The following is an 18,910-nucleotide window of genomic DNA, read 5'->3' as shown; positions in this document are numbered from 1 at the left end:
CTTCTCAATGGCCTTTCTAGCCATTTCAACATAAGCACACGTGTGCATTCACCCCACTTGTGCCCCTGTGCAGGCCTCTACCCTCTTAACACTAGAAACTTTTAAAATATATCTCAGTTTTCTGAAATCTGACTAGTCCCACAAGCAGCATGCTCCTCCTTTGCTACTGGGGAGTATGTTAAAATCCAGGTACCCAGGCTCCCACTCATGCTGGTGGATCCAGATGGTCCAGGGGCTGAACCTAGAATTCCACAGTTTTATTAAGTTCCTCAGGGTGACATTTACAGTTAGAAGGAAACTAACATGTGCTGAATGCTTATATATGCCAGGCATAAAAGCATGCCATTTATCCTTTGTATTAGCCCCAGGAAGTAGCTATCCCCTCTATTTGCTATATCAAGAAGAAACTGAGGCTCAGAGAAGACAAGACACTTGTCTGAAGATGCACAGCTGACGGGTGGTGAGCCAACAAGTCAGACATTTCCTGTCATATTGTAGAGAAGTGAGTACCAGTGTTGGCAGAGACTGGGGAGGAGAAAGGTGTCTACACCTGCTTAGTCATCCCATGAAGTCATCTCCCTCCCTAACGACCCGTCAGTGGGTGCTGCCTGTCCCCAGAACTTGCTCTCACTCTGAATCTAATTCATCCTGCCTGATGTGAGAGAGGTGGCTTCCCAGAATTCAATCTGAACCTTTCATATTTTAATCAAGCATTTGGGTAGCATTTAGATGTATGCTTTCTCTGGGACTCTGACGATGCGCAAGTGTGAGAGCGTTTCTAAACCTAAGTGATCTGGACTGACTAGAGCAGTGGTTCTCAACCTTCCTAATGCCGTGACCCTTTAATACAGTTCCTCATGTTGTGGTGACCCCCAACCATAAAATTATTCTCATTGCTACTTCATAACTGTAATTTTGTTACTGTTATGAATTGTAATGTAAATATCTGATATGCAGGATGTATTTAGGCGACCCCTGTGAAAGGGTCGTTTGACCCCCAAAGGGGTCGCGACCCACAGGTTGAGAACCGCTGGACTAGAGGAAGGGAAAGCAGTAGTCACCTTCTCTGCCGGAATCGCCAGATCTGCGGGGTCTACAGCAGATGCGGGGCTGGAGAAAGTGACACACATCCTGCTGCTCTGCTCTCCAGTTGTTCCATGACCGGCAGAGAGGGGATGTACCTTAGTACCCCCTCCTCTCCCTCCCCTCTCCCACACCCACCTACATCCCCTCCCTCTCCTCCCTTTCCAATCTCATGCCCCATCATTTCCTTCTCTTCTTCACCCTGTTTTCCTTTTTAGGATCTTGGTCCACATGTGAATTTCTCCTTAGGCCATGCGTGTGGCTTATTTCCTACCCTGAGTCATCTCCATGAGCCATCACAACGCCTCTTACTTGGTCTATTAAAGTTGGGCAAATAAGGCTTCCAAGGCAGTACAAACTTAGGGCTTAGCAAAGAAACAGGTGGGGCAGTGGGGAGCCTTTACACAGAAGCAGGACGTGTCGATGCTTGCTTTATTTAGGCTAGGGTGGCTTAGTTCAATAATAAAACTTTATGAAAGCTTTATCAAGCATTCATGTGTTGAGACTTAAGTGAACTCTTGCTTATACTAAAAATGTGTCGCATACATGTAGATAGAGAAGAGTGTCTGACCCTAGGAAGTTAAACCCAGCTATCCAACATTAATGAGCCATCTGGTGTGTCAGTGAGCTGCACTTTTGTTGTCATTTCTTCCACCTTTCATACTCTCACTCTGGAAGAATGGTAAGTGCTGCCTGTTTATTTTGGAACTATCTGGCAGGAATTCATATTGTAGGAAAGGAGGAGAGATGTAAAGTGAAGTATCTGGTGCATATCTGTTCTAATCATGTATATAAAAATACTTAGCACTTACTATGTGTAGGTATTGTTCTAGGTGCTTTACAAATATTGACTCATTTAATATTCATAACTCTGTGAAGTAGGTGCATTTTCAGATGAGGAAACTGGTACAGACTAGTCACACGGCTTTTGGGTGGTGTTCAGACCTCGGCAGCCAGGTTCCCAAGTCTGTGCTACTGAGCTCTTGACCTTATTTCAGATTATGCTTCATTGTCTGTATTTAGAGGCAATAGTTGATTGAATGTGAAGCCTGATGCGGGGCGGGTAGGGGAGGAGAAGTCCAGGGTGACTTCTGGTTATGGGTTTACAACGCCAGGTGGATGGTGGGTGGTGGGACATAGATGGGGCTGGAAAATGGTAGATGGTGGTCGTGGTGGTGGTGGTGGTGGAAGGTGGGTGGGAGATGGGGATGGTGATGGCAGAAGGATGAGTTATTCATAGCAGAACAAAACATCATCTTCCATGACCCACTACTACCATCCCCTCCAGTGAGCTGCAGTTTGCTATCACCTTCCTCCATCCTCCTCTCATTATGTACCAACTATCCAACATTCATCATTCATCCTCTGTCCTGTACGACTCTCCACTCACCACCTACCATTTGCCATCCACCATCACCATTCCACCACCTTTCACTCATCACCTACCATCTACAATCTACTACCACCCATCATCCACCATCACCATTCATCCATCATGTGCTATCTTCCACCATCACCATCCACCACTCTTTACCCATCATGTATTATTCACCACCTGCCATCGATCATTTGTCTATCTTCTACCACTCTCCATCCGTGACTTATTACCTACCATCTATAACCATCCATTACCTACCATTTATCATCACCACCACCACTCCCCCCATCACCATCCACCGTCCACCATCACTATTCACCCTCTTCCATCATCCACCATTACTGTCTATCACTCTCTACTCATCTATACTGGCTACCTTCCACCACCACCCACCCTCCACCACCCACCATCACTATCCACCACCTTCTACCCGTCACCTACAATCCACCAATCATCTTCTCTCCTCCACTATCACTTGCCATCCACCATCCTCAAGCCCTCCTCCTGTCCCTTGACCCACCATTCCTTTCCCACTACCACTGTCCACAATTTTTCAGCTCCATCTATATCCTGCTACCAAAAATTCACTTGGTGAAAACCCATAACCCAGGAGTCATCCTGGATTTCCCATCCCCATTTATATCTGTCTTAGCCCCTGACATACATCTCCTCTTTATTGGAATGGGGCCATGTGATTATGGAATACTTCCTTTTTAGGTGTCTACGTATAAACATCAGGGCCTCGCAGTAGATTTACTTTCCCCTGAAGAGGGTAGCTCTCTGCAGGCAAGGATGATGTGGGCCTAAGGCCAGGGAGGCCTACTGCTGCAAACCCTGTTGGTTTTAAAGAGGATACTCATCCTCTTCCACCAAAGCTCTTTTCTGCTTGTGCCTTCTCTGGTGTGAGCTGCCTTGAGTGCCCCCACCCTCCTGCTTTCCCAGTCCAGGGAAGACACCTCCCTCGGTGGTGAGCTTCCACTTGACACATAACAAGAAATTCAAATTCAAAAACTCTAAAGGCAGCTTTGGTGCTGTGGTAGCATAAAGTGGTGCTTATGGCGGAATGATCCAGGCCTCTGGTGTTGTTTCTGGCAGTATAGCCCAGAGCTTCACACACTTGTTAAAATGCAGGCGCTGATGCATGAGTCTGGGGAGGGCCTGAGAGCCTGCATTTCCAACGGATAACATTCTTGGAAACGGCTGTGATTTAAGTGGAAACACCTGGAGTTCGTTCAGGAACTACTTGGCATGGATCACATAGGAACTCAGATAATTCACATCTGACTTCATTTTAATATGGAACTGTGATAGGAGCTTCCCAACGGAATCCTTAACGCTGAAGGAACCGATGAAGAAGGGTTTGCAAGCAGACAGCGCACACTTTCCAGGTCTTGAGGGATCTCCGTTGGTGTGATGGGTCTGGAATTCAGATCTGACCATGGGACTCCACTGCTCAGGTCCTGCAGGGCTCCCTTTGCCTCAAGATGACTCCCAAACCCTTAGCTGGATGTTCAAGCCCTTTGTGATGGCCCTGCCAAGGGCTTCCTACTTCCTGTCCTCCTCGATCCCAGATGTGGGCCCAGGTCCTCCCGATTCCTTCCAGTCTCTCTCCTGGTGCCCCCTGCCTCCTGGCCTTGGCTCACACTGCTCCCTCTGCATGGCACCCACCTCTGGCCCTTCTCCCCACCCCTATGCCCACCTGGCTACTGCTGCCCATCTGAGACCCTGGTTGGCCAGAGACGACACCTGAGCGAGCTGCCCTTCCATGTGTGTGTTCTCCGTGGCTTCACCTCCTGGAGCATTTCTTTTGCTTTTTGTCACGTGTTCACTGGACTGTACTTCCTATGGCCTGGAGCTCCTTGAGGGTTTGTCTCTATCCACCACCTACTGGGTGCGCCAAGGTTTGTTCAAGGAGGGATGGAAAAAAGCAGGAGAGGGAAGAGCAAAGTGTAGAATCTTAAGCTGCCCGGTTAGAAGTTGACATTTTACCCAGTGACCCTGTGGCTGCATTGGATATACCAGTATGATAGGTGGAAGTGAGTATGAAGATAGAGTATTGGCCTTAGTAATTGGCTCAGATTATACTAGAATGAAGAGGATATCCATTAATCCTTGGAGGCATATGAAAACTTTTTTGAGTAGTAATCCTAAGGAAAAAACATTTTAAAATATTTTTGTACATTTTAATCAGAGAACCTGGTCACATTGGTTCTGGGGTTATTTCCCCTTAAAATAATCAAAATAAGTTCTTTATTAAACATTCTGCTTCAGGTACCTGCTAATTTTGAAGATAACCAGCAAAATCATGGTTTAGCCATGCTTGGTGGCTTTAAAATTATGGTGTGTCAGTTGCAATTGGACTTAGATGTTTTCACTGTCGTTTTTACAGCTGTAAAAATAAGTGGCTGTCTGAATCTCCAGGAATAATTTAAAGTTATGACTAGTAATTATGTTGTTACAGTATGAGAAGCCAAGTTCTAGGGTATAAATTTGTATCACGGAAATGAGCACAGTGTCACCCGCTTCTCACGGTCTCCTGTGTCTGATCGGCTGGCCTCGCGCCAGCAGGAGCCCACACTCACCTTTAGGTTTTCCTGGTGCAGTTGCACGTGTGCCCCTCTGAGGGTCGAGTCCAGGAGGGAGGGGTGTATCCAGCGAGGGTGCTACCAATTTTGTTCTTTTCCAAACTCTTTTTGCTATTCTAGGCCTTTGAATAGACATTTACATATTTTAATCGGCTTATTTAAAAAATTTTTTTTTTCAACCACAGTTTATATTCATACCATTCTGCACCAGTTTCAGATGTACAGCAAAGTGGCTGAAAAACCATGCACTCTACAGAGTGGTCCCCCCACTGCTCAAGTACCCTCCTGGCCCCACACCCAGTTATCTCAATATTATTGACTCTATTCTCCATGCTGCAATCCGCATCCCTGTGACTCTTCTGCAACTACCAATTTGTACTGCTTTTTACCCAGCCCCTACCCCCCCCCTCTTTATGAGTCTATTTCTATCTTGTTTCTTTGTTTATTTTGTTCATTAGATTTCCCCATATAAGTGAAATCATATGGTATTTGTTTTTCTCTGAGTGGCTTATTTCACTTGGCATAATACCCTCTAGGCCAGGGGTCTTCAAACTATGGCCCGCGGGCCACATGCAAATACAAATATTGTATTTGTTCCCGTTTTGTTTTTTTACTTCAAAATAAGATATGTGCAGTGTGCATAGGAATTTGTTCATAGTTTTTTTTAAACTATAGTCCGGCCCTCCAACGGTCTGAGGGACAGTGAACTGGCCCCCTGTTTAAAAAGTTTGAGGACCCCTGCTCTAGGCCCATACATGCTGTATCAAAAGGTAAGATTTCCTTCTCTTTTACAGTTGTAAATGTACCACAGCTTTTTTATCCTCTCATCTACTGATGAACACTTGGATTGCTCCCATATCTTGACTATTGTAAATAATGCTGCATTGAACATAGGGGTGCATTTATTCTTTCAAATTGGTGTTTCGGGTTTCTTCGGATATATTCCCAGAAGTGAAATCGCTTGGCATTGAGGCAGTTCCATTTTTAATTTTTTGAGGAACCTCCACATTGTTTTCCATAGTGGTTGCACCAATCTGCATTCCCACCAACAGTGTTCGAGGGTTCCTTTCCTCAATATCCCTGCCAACACTTGTTGTTTGTTGATATATTGATGATAGCCATTCTGACAGGTGAGAGGTGATATCTCATTTTGGTTTTGATTTCTTTGGTGTTTTATTAACTTAATTTCCTAAATGACTGAGATTGCTTTGATCTCTGGGTTAATTTGCAGAGAATTAACATCTTAACAAAATTTTAGTCTTCAGGTGCTCCGACATGGCATATCTTTCTATATACTTGGGCCTTCTTTAATTTCTGTCATCAGTGTTTGCAATGTGTTTTCAGCATACACATCTTGCAGACATTGCATGCGCACGCGCACACACACGCGCACACACACACACATTTATTTATTTATCCTTATATATTTTGTTTTTGATGGAGTAGACAAAGATTTTTTTCAGGTAGTATACTAAAATCACAAGCCATAAAAAGATCATTTTGTGAAAGATACTGTTGTTGTTTTTAAATTTTCAGTTTTTATTGTCATTGCTTCTATGCATAAACACAATTGCTTTTTATGCATTGACTTTGTATTCTGCGGTCTTACTAAACACAGCTATTCTACTAGCTTGTCTTGTAGATTTTCCTATAGAGTCTGTGAATAAAGACTTTTATTTCTTCCTTTCCAGTCTCCATGCCTTGTTTCTTTCTCTTGCTTTCATGCACTGGCTAGGATGCCAGGTTGACCAGGAGAGATGAGAACAAACTTCTCTTCCGCTGGCTCCATCTCGGGGAATGTTGGGCTGCGCCTCATTGAGTCTGCTCTTAGTCGGCTTTCCTGCAGGTTTCACCCCGTGATTCGCCTTCCCCCAGGTGCTCTGCCACCTCTGTACCTGGTTTCCCACATCACTTGCCCTCTGATGAACTACCTGGTGTGCTCTGCCTTCAGGTACAGCACCCACAGAGGAAATCATACACGGGATTTTAGTGGTGAAAGGCAGGTAGCACCGCTCTGTCTAAATGAGAAAGTGAGGCCCAGAGTGGTTTAGCGAACTGTTACTGTCACTCTGATAGATTGGGACAGGTCTGCGGATTAAGGCATTTAAGTCGACACTGTGGCTGTGGATCGGGTGTTCTCTCAGAACAGCACTTAGAAACACTAATACACATGTTTTAAAAAAGTACGTTTGTAGAGGCTTGACTGTGACTGAGCTCTTGAAGGACAGGCTGGAAGCTGGCAACCAAGGTGACCCTGAGTCAGGAGCTGCGTAGCAGGGGCAAGAGGAAGGTATTCTTGGCTGTATTTTATATGTATTTTAATGTTTCATGTTTTGTACTATGTTCGTGCATTGCCAACTTAATATTACATTAAGTACTTCCAGAAGTAGAGTAATGATGTGTAAGTTGTAGGACTCATATAAGCATTAGATACATGACTCCTCCCTATGATAGTTAAAGCTCAAAAGCATTGCAGTTGCATACAATTTCAAACTTCAAATGTAACCCTCTTACCCAGCTGAACTAATCATGGAGTCGGAATATTTTTAAATTTTTTTTCAATGAAATATGTTGCCCAACTCAGTTCCAAGAAATATTCCGTTTCATGTGGCTTTATTCTTGCAAAACTCAGAGTCATATTCCCATGGGGGAAAGGAGTTTTATTGGAGCCAAGCAGAGAGGAAGGAGTCTTCTCTCGGGGACTGTTCTTCCTAGTGACCGGGTGTGCGGAAGGGCAGACGGCCAGAGGTGGCAGGACCCACCGCCAGGACCTCAGCAGGACACCCACCAAGTGGATTAGTGATGGCAGGGGAGGACCGAGGCTAGGGAGGGGCCTGTGAGGAGTCCCGAGGGCGCCATTCTGTCCTTGTAACGTGATGCTTGCTGGAGGATGTTCCCCGGGGCCTGTAACTTGGGTCACTCTGAATTTCTGTGGAATATACTTTTTTGGCAGCCTGTGTCTTCTGTGTGTTTCCTGCATCTGTCGCTCTTCCTCTCCCACCTGCGGACTTTGACTGTGTGCAGTGGCTTAAGCTGTTATGTAGTGTGTGGCTGGACAGGATTCGGCTCCAGATGGCTCTGCCCGGTCAGAGCTGGACCAGTGAGGTTGGACGTGGGCAATGGTGTTGACCCTTGGAGTGCTCACATGCTGGGTCACTTCGCAGGTGGGCAGAAGTGCTGGTTGTGTGGAATTAACTGGCCTGGACCCGAGGCGCCCTGGCTGAATGATTCCGGGGTCTTTCCCAAGTCTCTTTTGCGTGTGGGGAGTGTGAGGCAGTTACCTTTCTTTTTAGAACATGACGGACAGATGGCACAATGACGGCCAGATTGAGATTGAAGGCAGGGAGTGAATTGTCCCGACTCTCTGGGCGCCTTCACCCTCTGGACCTGCTTTCTCATGTTTGTTTTGCCTTTCAAATGCCCCATCTGTGCTGGTGGGTGAGTCTCTGGGGTCTGGAGTCCAGAGCAGAGTTCATACAAGGCGGCCCTGTCCACACCCAGGCTGTGCTCCCAGTGTGAGAGCAGGCAGACCTGTGACCCCCGTGGAAGTGACATCTGATGCTTGTTCTGCTATTGGGGTGGGGCGCGGGCACCTTCAAGATGAAATGTCGCGTACACTTATCTTACATAAAGGAAGACAGCGGCATTATCCATGTACCCGATGATTTGTTTGGGATTATAACGTTCGAAATAATTGGCAGTAACTTACAAACCTTGCTGGGCCTGGAGGATTTGTCCTCTCCTGTGACCGCTTTCCCTCTGCTCTGTCTGTTTTAGGGAAGGTGGCCATTCAGAAGGAAGACTTGCAGAAGTACCATAACAGGGACACCTGGTTCCAGCTGCAGCATGTCGACGCTGACTCAGAAGTTCAGGTGAGACCTTCGGCGGAGCCCGTGGAACGCTGGAGGTCTTGGGGAATGGAAGACTTGATTGTGGTTAAAGGACTAGAGACATGGTTTTGGTCCTAACAGGGAATAATGTTTAGCAAATCGTATCCTTCTATTTATAGTAAGTATAGGCTTGCTAATTTTGTTTGTTCTGTTGGTGATTGTCACACTTTGTCATGCATGATTGGAGCACCTTTAAAAAAAAACAAATGTGAAAGAGCAATAACATAATGAAGGTGAAGAGAAAATATGGGTAAGAAAAATGAAGCTGTAGGTGAGAACAGCACACAGAGCCTCCCATGGCAAGTCCCTGTGCTTGTTGGAGGTCACTGCATGTGTTGTTAAGCTCCCTGAACTCAGCAAAGAAGCATCTAGAGCGAAAAGAAGTGGCCGCTCTGAACAGGTTCCCATCCTCTGAGGGTCCTGGACTCACCCTGGCTCACCTGGGTGATGTGTTAACCGGGACTGACGTCCCTGTCCAGTGGAAGGAGCTAACCCCCTAGCAGGGGAGACAGCGTGGTTCCAGGATCCCAACCCTTCCCTTAAGGCTGCCCTTGGACTTGGCCCCTGCTGAGTGTCCAGGAGCCCATCTGAATACCCGTCAGGAGGGTGGCCACGTCTTCTCTTCTCTCGTGACCCTGGCTTGTGTGGCTTCCAGTCAAGCCTGTTCCATGCCCGTGTCTAGAATTCCACGACTGGGAGCCACCACAGCCGGACAGCACAGCGCCCTGATGCTGAGACGCACCAGTGTTTTCATCAGTGGGTCTGTGAGACACTGAGGTGTGTCAGGGGTGCCTGACCAGGCACAGGGTCTCTGGCACAGGCAGGCCTGGCTCAGAGCTTCGTGCCCCAACCACTAGTGAGGTATGCCAGCAGTGTCCTCTCCAAGCCTTAGTCTCCTCATCTGTAAAGCGGGGTGTTGTGAACAGCTGGACAGTGTCTGACACGTTGCCGTAGGCCTTCCCCTGGCCCTGCCTGGCAGGCAGCATTCCTGGGCTCCTCGCCCAGCATCTGGAGCCGGCTGGCCCTCGGGTCCTCATGCTTCCTCCTAAAACCTCGGCCTCAGCTGAACTCTGAGGGGGAAGGCAGGGGGTTCAGGGTTGCTGCCTGGTGAGGCTGTGGGGCGCACTGGCTTTGTGCCCACTGGGAAGGATCCGCACACTTTAACAAAGAGGCAGCCAGAGGGAAGGCTGAGGAGCTGAGCCAAAGGAAAGCATCGTAATGGTGCTTCACGCTTAATTAATTCTGACCCAGGGGCCCGATCATGCCGAGTAAATTAGAAAACGCTGTAATTACTGCAGAACTAGGAACTGCCCGGAGTTGGAAGCAGAGTTCCAACAGTGAAGATGGATGACAACTGGGATTGACAGCCCACCGCGCCGCTCAGGTGACTGGCAGTCTCGTCTTTAGGCAGGAATTCCAGAAGCCACGTGCTCTGCAGTGGTGCTCTGTAATGGAACCGTTCCCGCTTTTTATTTTGACTGTTTACCCCAGCACTTTTATTCTGAAATAACACAGGCTGTGGCGCCATAATCAAAATGGCTGCTACCCAGATTTAAGTTGGATTTTATTGGCAAGTGTGATTTTTCTTTTTATCTTGCCTTTTCTTTTTCTTTTAATTTTGAAAGGGTGACAGCTTCACAGGAAGTCACAAAAAAGTGCACAGGGAATAATGATTAGCAAATTGTGTGCTCTCCTACTTATACTTAAAGACTAAAAGTAGTGAGGAGGCCCATGTTCCTTCCCCATCCCCCCATGGTACATGCTGTGTACCTCGGGGAGATCACAGCCGGGACACTGACATGCCCACAATGCAGACCTCACTAAGATCTCACCAGTTCCACATGTACCAGTGTGTGCGTGTGCATGTGTGCACAAGTGCATGTGGATATTCTGTGCAGCTTATCACATGTGTGTGTTTGTGTGTGCACATGTGTATCCTGTGCAGCTTATCACATGTGTAAATTTGTGTAATCACCACCACAATTAATATCCAAAACTGCTCTGCCAGCACAAATCTTATAAACAAACATGGGTGTGTGTTCATTGTACAGATGTGTGGAATATTTTCACTGTTTCAGAACTGATGCCCTCTGCATGCCCGTGGACAAGTCCCCTGTCCTTCTGAGCCTGGTCCTTACCGTGTATGAGATGGGATACTGACCCTCACTGGGCCAGTCTCCTCGGATTTTGTGAATTATGAACGGCAAATGCATTATCGTCATAACTCTGAAGAGAGGGAGGAAGGACAGTGCTTATTGGTTGCTCGCTAAGTCCAGGCAAGGAGCTGAGCACTTTGCTTAGGGTAGTTAGCTCTTAGAGTGCCCACGCATGAAGCGGTCGCACCACCACGGAAGCAGCGCTCCCCAGATTCAAACTGGCCTTGCAAGGTGCCAGTGCGACCTTTTCCCTGCAGCCACAGTTTCATTTTGAAATGTCACATGTACGGTCTTTAGAGGGGCAGAGGATGGCATATATTTCCTTGAATCCATCTGTTGTATAATTCATAGTAAAATACATGTGTCCAACCCCGGCTGGTGTGGTTCAGGGGTTGAGAGTCGACCTATGAACCAGGAGGACACGGTTTGATTCCCAATCAGGGCACATGCCCGGGTTGTGGCCAGTTTCTATCTCTCCCTCCTTCTCCCTTCCTCTCTGAAATCAATAAAAATATATTTTTAAAAATTCATAATAATAAGAGCGTAATATGCAAAGTGACCAAATGGCCAAACAGCAGAATGACCGTCCAGACGACCTTCTGGACAACCTTCCTCAAAGCCGGGGCTGTGAGGGCTGAGGCAGCTGGGGCTGTGAAGGCCTACTCTTGCATGAATTTGGGCCTCTAGTCCTATATAATAAAGAGCAAATATGCAAATGGTCATCACGCCCTCACACCATAATGCCATCATGCCATCACGCCATCAGCCGTAATGGCTCAGACACTCAACACTGGGGAGAGAGGAATGGGGACCAGCCAGGCACAGATTGGGATAAGCCGCCCACCCTGTGGTCCCGGGCGCCAGTGGCTGGGGCTGCGGCCCAGGAGAGGGACAAGTCACCCGCCTCGGGGTCCCAGATGCCAGCTGCTGGGGCTGCAGCTTGGGAGAGGGACAAATCGCCTGCCCCGTGGTCCCAGGCGCCTGCAGCTGCGGCCTGGGCGAAGCTGCCCACCCACGGTCCCCTGCAGCTGCGGCTGGCCTGGGCGAAGCCAGCCCGGGTCCTGGGTGCCTGCGACCGGCCAGAGGGAGGAAAGCCCGGGTCCCAGGTGCCTGCGACCAGCCAGAGGAGGGAAACCTGAGTCCTGGTGCAGGTGAGGCAGAGGTGGTTAGGGGCTCTCAGGCCAGCAGGGGAGCAGTTAGGGGCGATCAGGCAGGCAGACAGAGGGGTTAGGGGTGATCAGGCAGGCAGGCAGGCAAGTGGTTAGGAACCAGCGGTCCCAGATTGAGAGAGGCAGTCAGACATCCCCCAAGGGGTCCTGGATTGGAGGGGGTGCAGGCTGGGCTGAGGGATTGCCTCCCCCCCCACACACACACACACAGATTTTGTGTACCGGGCCTCTAGTAATAAAATAAAAGGCATGTGTCCGAGAGAATCACAAAACTGGGGCCAACAGGAGCTCAGTGAGTCGCAGAATGGGGGGAAAGGACGATTTAAAGAACGTCTTGCTCCCTCTGGAATTGACGTTTTTAAAGGCCTCTGGTAGATGACTTTATTAAAAAGAATTAGTCACTTCTGTTCCTTCCCTGACCCTTTGTGGATAACAGAACGAGGCGACTGGCAGGAATGGCCTTGTCTGTGGTCTGTGCTGCACAGCCCGTCACAGCTGCCAAAACGTCTGCTTGAACCTGGAAGGCTCCCTTTTCCCCATGCTTCGCGTTCTTCTACTCGGAGGGCGGTCGTCCCCCACGCATCCATCTGAGCCGGCCCCCCGCGGAGCTGCAAGTGAGTCCTCCCCGGGCTCTTCCAGGGACGCCCAGCAGCCACTGAGCTCTGCTTTGTGCTGTTTATTTTAGTGCACTGTTATGAAAGTAGATATGCAGAAAAGAGCTCAGCTGAGCCATCCCAGCAAACCCCAGCAGCCACATCCAGATCGTCTCTGAGAATTTGACTCAGACAATCCTACTTGAAGGATTTCCCAAACAATCGGCGTCCGCAGCTGTCCACACACCAGGACCCAGCTCAGATCTTTCTAAGGGTTTTACGGAACTGCAGGAAGGAAAGGGCAAGGCCAGGCTCCTTCCTCCCCCCCTCACCTTGACGTGTGTAGCCGAGCAGGTTAACGCTCAGACTGGCATCTGCGCCCAGGGCTCTGTGAGCCCAGACACCAGCTGTGCAGAGGCTGCGCCCCGAACACCCGCACTTCCTCCCTGCGCTGAGGTGTGAGGCGTGGCCCTCAGCCCCTCTGGGCGTCGGCAGCTGTGGCTGGGTTGTTTGTGCTGGAGGTGGTGTGATGCCCACACCGCGTGAGGTGTGGCTGAACCGTCAGTGACCCTGGGTAACAACAGATGTGAACTTCTGAACTGCAGCTCTACGAGTTACCTTCTGGGGGGAAAGTCCTTTCAGTCGTGGACAGTGCTCGTGTTGTTTTGTTTTACCTCCTACCACCCTCTCCCAAAGCCCCACAAAGAGGTGACAACACGGATTAGCTGACGGTGTCTGCCACCTTGGTAAGGAAGTGTGTGCCCCCGAGAGGAAACGTGCGCAGCCACGGGGTCTGCTGGTGTGGACTTGCCGGCCTCTTCTGGGAAAAACAGGAAACAGGACGGTGAGCCCGGGCGTCAGCAGCGGGGCTCCTTCTCACCCCAGACACCGTCTCTCACTTCTTAGAAGCCCATTGAGAATGAATTAGGGAAATGTCGGTCTGAATGGCCATGGCCCATGACAGAGTTGGCGCCCAGTGCATTTGGGAAGGCGCTGAGGAACCAGACGTCACAGGTGGCCGCTGTGGACATGTTCTCACTCCGCTGTATCACACGCTCTTGTCCTGGGTTTGGTTTAGAGGGCAGGCTGGCGGTTGCTGTAAGCCTCAGTGTTCTCAGTGCCCGCTTGATGGGCTGTGCTGAGGATTACGGGATGATTTGAAAGCTCTAAACCCTGGCGGTGCAGAGTGAAAGGGAGCCACAGAAGATCAGCTTTGTCAGCACCACTGCTGTCACTCTCGGCCTTTGTCCAGCCCCGGCAGAGCTGGCGTGGTGCTGAGGCCCCCTCCTCAGTCACTGGCCATGAGGACGTTTGCATGTCTAAGGAGGTCAGCCAGGAGAGCTGGGCCCAGACCTGTGCTCACATGGATGGGATGCTAATGGTCTGGTCCTGTGTCCAGGACTTATGGCTGGGCATCCTGGCTGACCATCACTCCTGCCCTCCCTGTGGCCATTCTGTCCTGCAGGTGAGAAAAAGGCTCGAAAGGACAGTACCAGGCCCTGCCCACAGCTGGGCAGTGGCGTGGGCGTGTTTGCTGCCATGTGTGTCCAGGCCGAGGTCTGGGCTTCTCGGTGCCTGTCTCCCTCGCGGTCAGCAGAGCTGGGAGCCCAGTGTGCCTGATGGGTTGGAACCTTAACCCTCTGGGGGAGTCACACCCACCTGGTCCCTGAGATCTGAGTGAGGCTGGTGGGAGTATGGTGGACGCCACATGGGTCAGACCTCACCACCATTTGTGAACAGACACTCTGCACCTCTCCACTTTGCGAGGCTGCTCCCCATGACCCTCTATCCTTGTGCCTTTCAGGGCAAGGTCCACCTGGAGCTGAGGCTGAGTGAAGTCATCACCGACACAGGCGTCGTCTGCCACAAGTTGGCCACGCGGTAAGGCACGGGTCCGCCCAGGAATACTAACTCTGACCCCCCGGCAGTGGGGCGAGTGTTGTTCTTCAAACAAATGAATCAGAATTCCCCGACTTGGTGAGTCCCCAAGGTGACGTCATTTGTAGAGGTTCCAATGCACTAGAGAGTATTTACTTCAATGTACCCAATAAAGCAAATGCTCATCCTAGAGGTACCTATCTCTTATTGTGTGCGACGTTTAGGCAAAGAGGTTGGTGTCGCATATGGCGTTACACACGAGGGAGCGGATTCCACTCTCTGGCCCACCAGCAGGGTCTAGAGCAGTGATGGCGAACCCTTTGAGCTCGGCGTGTCAGCATTTTGAAAAACCCTAACTTAACTCTGGTGCATGTCACATATAGAAATTTTTTGATATTTGTAACCATAGTAAAACAAAGATTTATATTTTTGATATTTATTTTATATATTTAAATGCCATTTAACAAAGAAAAATCAACCAAAAAAAATGAGTTCGCGTGTCACCTCTGACACGCGTGTCATAGGTTTGCCATCACTGGTCTAGAGGAAGGTGGTGAGGAGTGTCCCCCATTGCTGACTGTCCAAGAGGGCCCTGTTCTGGCTGCCCAACCCACACTCATCCGGTGTTCAGACACAGTGTAGGACATGGTGAAGGACATGATGTAGGGACACAGTGTAGCACGTGGTGTAGGAACACATATAGGACACGGCAGAGGACAGGGTATAAGACATGTATAGGACGGGTAGAAGGCGAGAACTCCCTGTTATCTGAAACTTGGGCCTGGCACATTGTAGGTGCTCAGCAAACACCTGGGCCCTGGGCGTGTTCCAGCTCATTTTATAGGCCCATCCTATACGTGGGAGATGAGTTCGGCGAGTTTTATCCTTAACGCTCTCATTATTTCCATTCTTAAAGAATAGTTGCTGTGCTCTCAGAATTTGTAGCCGTGAAGACAGAGTTGCCTATTTTCTTATTTATGTATCGGTTTATTCCTTGTTCAAGGCTGCTCACCACAAGCCTCACATGGAACCGGGGGAGGGGGGAGAGACAGAATGGACCAGTCTGGGCAGATGTGGGCCTGGAGCCCTGTCCTGAGAGCGGCCCCACCTGGGCCCCATGACTCCGAGAGGCAGGGATTTAAGTGTCTGCTCCCCGAGGAGTCCACGGGTGACGCACCATCCGTCTCTGCGTCTTATCAGGGTGCACGTCAGGCTGCGGTTTCCAGGAACACAAGTGTCTAAAGTCAGGACGGTCTGTCAGCAGCAGCAGCCGCCCGCGCGTGGGTGTGCAGCTACTTCCAGACGCCCACTGCTGGCACAGGAAACCCCAGAGCTGAGGGCTTGGAGTTGTTTTGAAACACAGGAGCGTGCTGTGCACATGGCCCCTGTTTTTGGTTTTGCTTTTTTTAAGGAGCTTTGGTCTAGAGAAGATGCAAGGGTGGGATTCGGGAAGGTTCTGTGCACACTGGTGTTTCTGGGAGGAAAGGCCTCCAGCCACTCAGACAGATCTGGAACCGTGGGCCTCAGGCCGCACGGGCTGTCTTGGGTCCTTGCAGACACGGCTAACTGGAGCGGGCCTTGTTAGGACTGGAGCCCAGCCAACACGTTTTCTAACTGGGTTCCAATTCATGCAAAGAAATGAACTGCGTTTGCTCTGAAAGTGCTTTCTTAAATCTGTGTATCAATGTGGCTCTGTTGACAGTTTTCCTGCTCAAATGTCTGTTTGAATGTCAAGAGGGTGCTCACCACCTGCCTCACCAAGTTCTGGGTTCTGTCTGCCAGTGATCAACTGTACCTGTTTTTGTTAGCGCTGAGGTCAGCGTTTGATTCCCTTCCCGTGTGCACAGGAGGGACAGGAACTAACGTCAGTGGGTCATGGCCTCTCTGCCCACGCTGCCCCAGCCACGGCCTCCTGTAGGTTCTCAGACACTCAACCACCCTGCCTCGGCCTTTGCTTCTGTGACCCTCTGCTTGGAGCACCCCTCCCCCAAATCCCCCTTAATTCAGGTCTCTACTCAGATGTCTCCAAGGAGTCACCCCCTTCTGGAGAGAGCACAGTCAGGCCTCTGTGTCCCGCCCCATGACCCTCAGCACTACAGCGTGCGTGTGGCTGATGACGGCTGTATTTTGTGCACTTCCCTTAGAATGTGAATTTCCTTGTTCATTGCCGTATCCCCGACACTTGGGGCAGGGCCTGGCACATTGTAGGTGCTCAGCAAACCCCTGGGCCATTTTATAGGCCCATCCTGTCTAGCAGAGCAGGAAGGAGCCCCAGAGAGGAAACAAGATGAGGCTTCCTCTCCTTGCTGACTTTCCTGGGAATGCTGAGCAGCACTTGGGCCTCTTTCCCATGTGGGAATTGGGCCTGTCACACCCATTAGCACATGCACTAGCACACACTAATATCCACAACTAGTATGCTTACTATACACGCTAGCAAACAGTAGTACACATGCTGGTACACACTAGCACACATGCTGGTACACACTAGCACACTTGCAAGTGCACATGCCAGCATGTGTATAGTGGTATGCATATGTATACATGCTAGTACACACTAGCACACATATACACATATTCACATTCACACACATGCTAGTACACAATGCGAGTGCATGTGCCAATATACTGGCATATCTACTAGTATGTACTCATACTAGTACACACTATCACACACAAGTATATTCACACTCACACACATGCTAGTACACATGCTAGTACACAGTAGTATACTTGTGTACTCACACTAGTACACTTTGTTCAGAATCCTGGGGCAGAGGGTCCACCAAAGGGGTGTAACGAGGGGGAAAGACTGGGGAGTCCCACAGGGGCTCATGTTCTCTAATCAAGGAAACTAGATGTTTGTGAGGGACCAGTGGCTTTTCTTTCCTCACCTCACCTCCTCCGGTAGCTTTTTTTTAAACTAAAAAAATATACATACTATGAAATTCAGTATTTTAAAGTGCATAAGTATAGTACATTCCCAAGGTGATAAACCCATCACCACTCACTAACCTCATCTCTGTGAGCGGTCATACCCAGCCCCTCCGCCAGTCCCTGCACCACTTAACCGACTTCCTGCCCGTGGGCTTGCCTATTCAGGACGGTTAGTTTAAATGGAACCATACAACATGTGGTCCTTTGTGATGGCTTCTTCCACTTAGCATAATGTTTTCAAGGTTTATCCAGGTTGTAGCGTGCGTCAGTACCTCATTCCTTTAAAGGATGAATAATATTCCACTATGGATATACCACATTTTCTTTATCACCCATTGGTGGACATTTGGCTATTGTGAATAATGCTGCTAAGAACATTCTTGTATGAGTTGTTGTACAAATTTATGTTTTTATTTCTCCTGGGTGTATACCTAAGAGTAGAATTTCTAGGTCATATTGTAACTCTATGTTTAACTTTTTGAGAAACTGCCAGACTGTTTGTCATAGTGGCTGCCTTATTTTACACCCACCAGCTGAATGTGAGGGCTCTCATTTCTCCACTTCCTTGCTAACACTGTTATTATTGGCTGACATTTTTATTGCAGCCAGCCTAGTGGGTGTAAAGTAGTTTTGATTTACATTTTCTCAAATGTAATGACTGGTGATATTGACTTTCTTGTCTTTGTTGGCCATTTATGTATTTTCTCTGAAGAAATGTCTACGCAAGTCCTTTACTTATTTTTTAATTGGGTTATTAGTATTTTTATTATTAAGTTGTAAGAGTTTTTCATATATTCTAGATACCAGACTTTTGTCAAATATATAATTTGCAAATATATTCAGTTATTCTGTTGGTTGTCTTCACTTTCTTGATAGTATTCTTTGTAATACAAAAGTTTTAAATTTTGATGAAATCCAATTTATTTACTTTTTCTTTGGTTGCCTGTGGTTTTGGTACCTATTTAAGATATCATTTCCTAACCCAAGATCATAGAAATTTACACTTATGTTTTCCTTCTAAGATTTTTATATTTTTGGGTCTTCGATACATTTGGAGTTAATTTTTTATATATGGTGTGAGGTAGGGGTTAGCATTATTATTGTTGTTATTATTTTGCATTTGAATATCCAGTTGTCCCAGCATCATTAGTTGAAAAGACCATTCTGTCCCATCAAATTATCTTGGCATTTTGTTGAAAATCACTGGCTATAAATGTGTGAGCTTATGTGTGGAATCTGTC

At 48.5% G+C, this 18,910-nt stretch overlaps 1 protein-coding gene across 1 annotated transcript in view; it reads left to right on the top strand.

Annotated features, from left to right (window-relative positions):
- The window catches only part of RASA3 (RAS p21 protein activator 3), a gene marked incomplete at its 5' end in the record, with an annotated part of 194,043 nt that overhangs the window by 140,460 nt on the left and 34,673 nt on the right, over positions 1-18,910 (top strand). The window contains 2 exon segments of the mRNA XM_005877689.2: positions 8,824-8,918; positions 14,659-14,735. Of these exon segments, the coding sequence (XP_005877751.2) occupies positions 8,824-8,918; positions 14,659-14,735 (172 nt within the window).

Source organism: Myotis brandtii, unplaced genomic scaffold (assembly GCF_000412655.1).
Source record: "Myotis brandtii unplaced genomic scaffold, ASM41265v1 scaffold528, whole genome shotgun sequence".
Lineage (NCBI taxonomy): Eukaryota > Metazoa > Chordata > Mammalia > Chiroptera > Vespertilionidae > Myotis > Myotis brandtii.
Note: the sequence above shows the minus strand (reverse complement) of the source record. Positions and strands in the feature narration are given on the sequence as shown.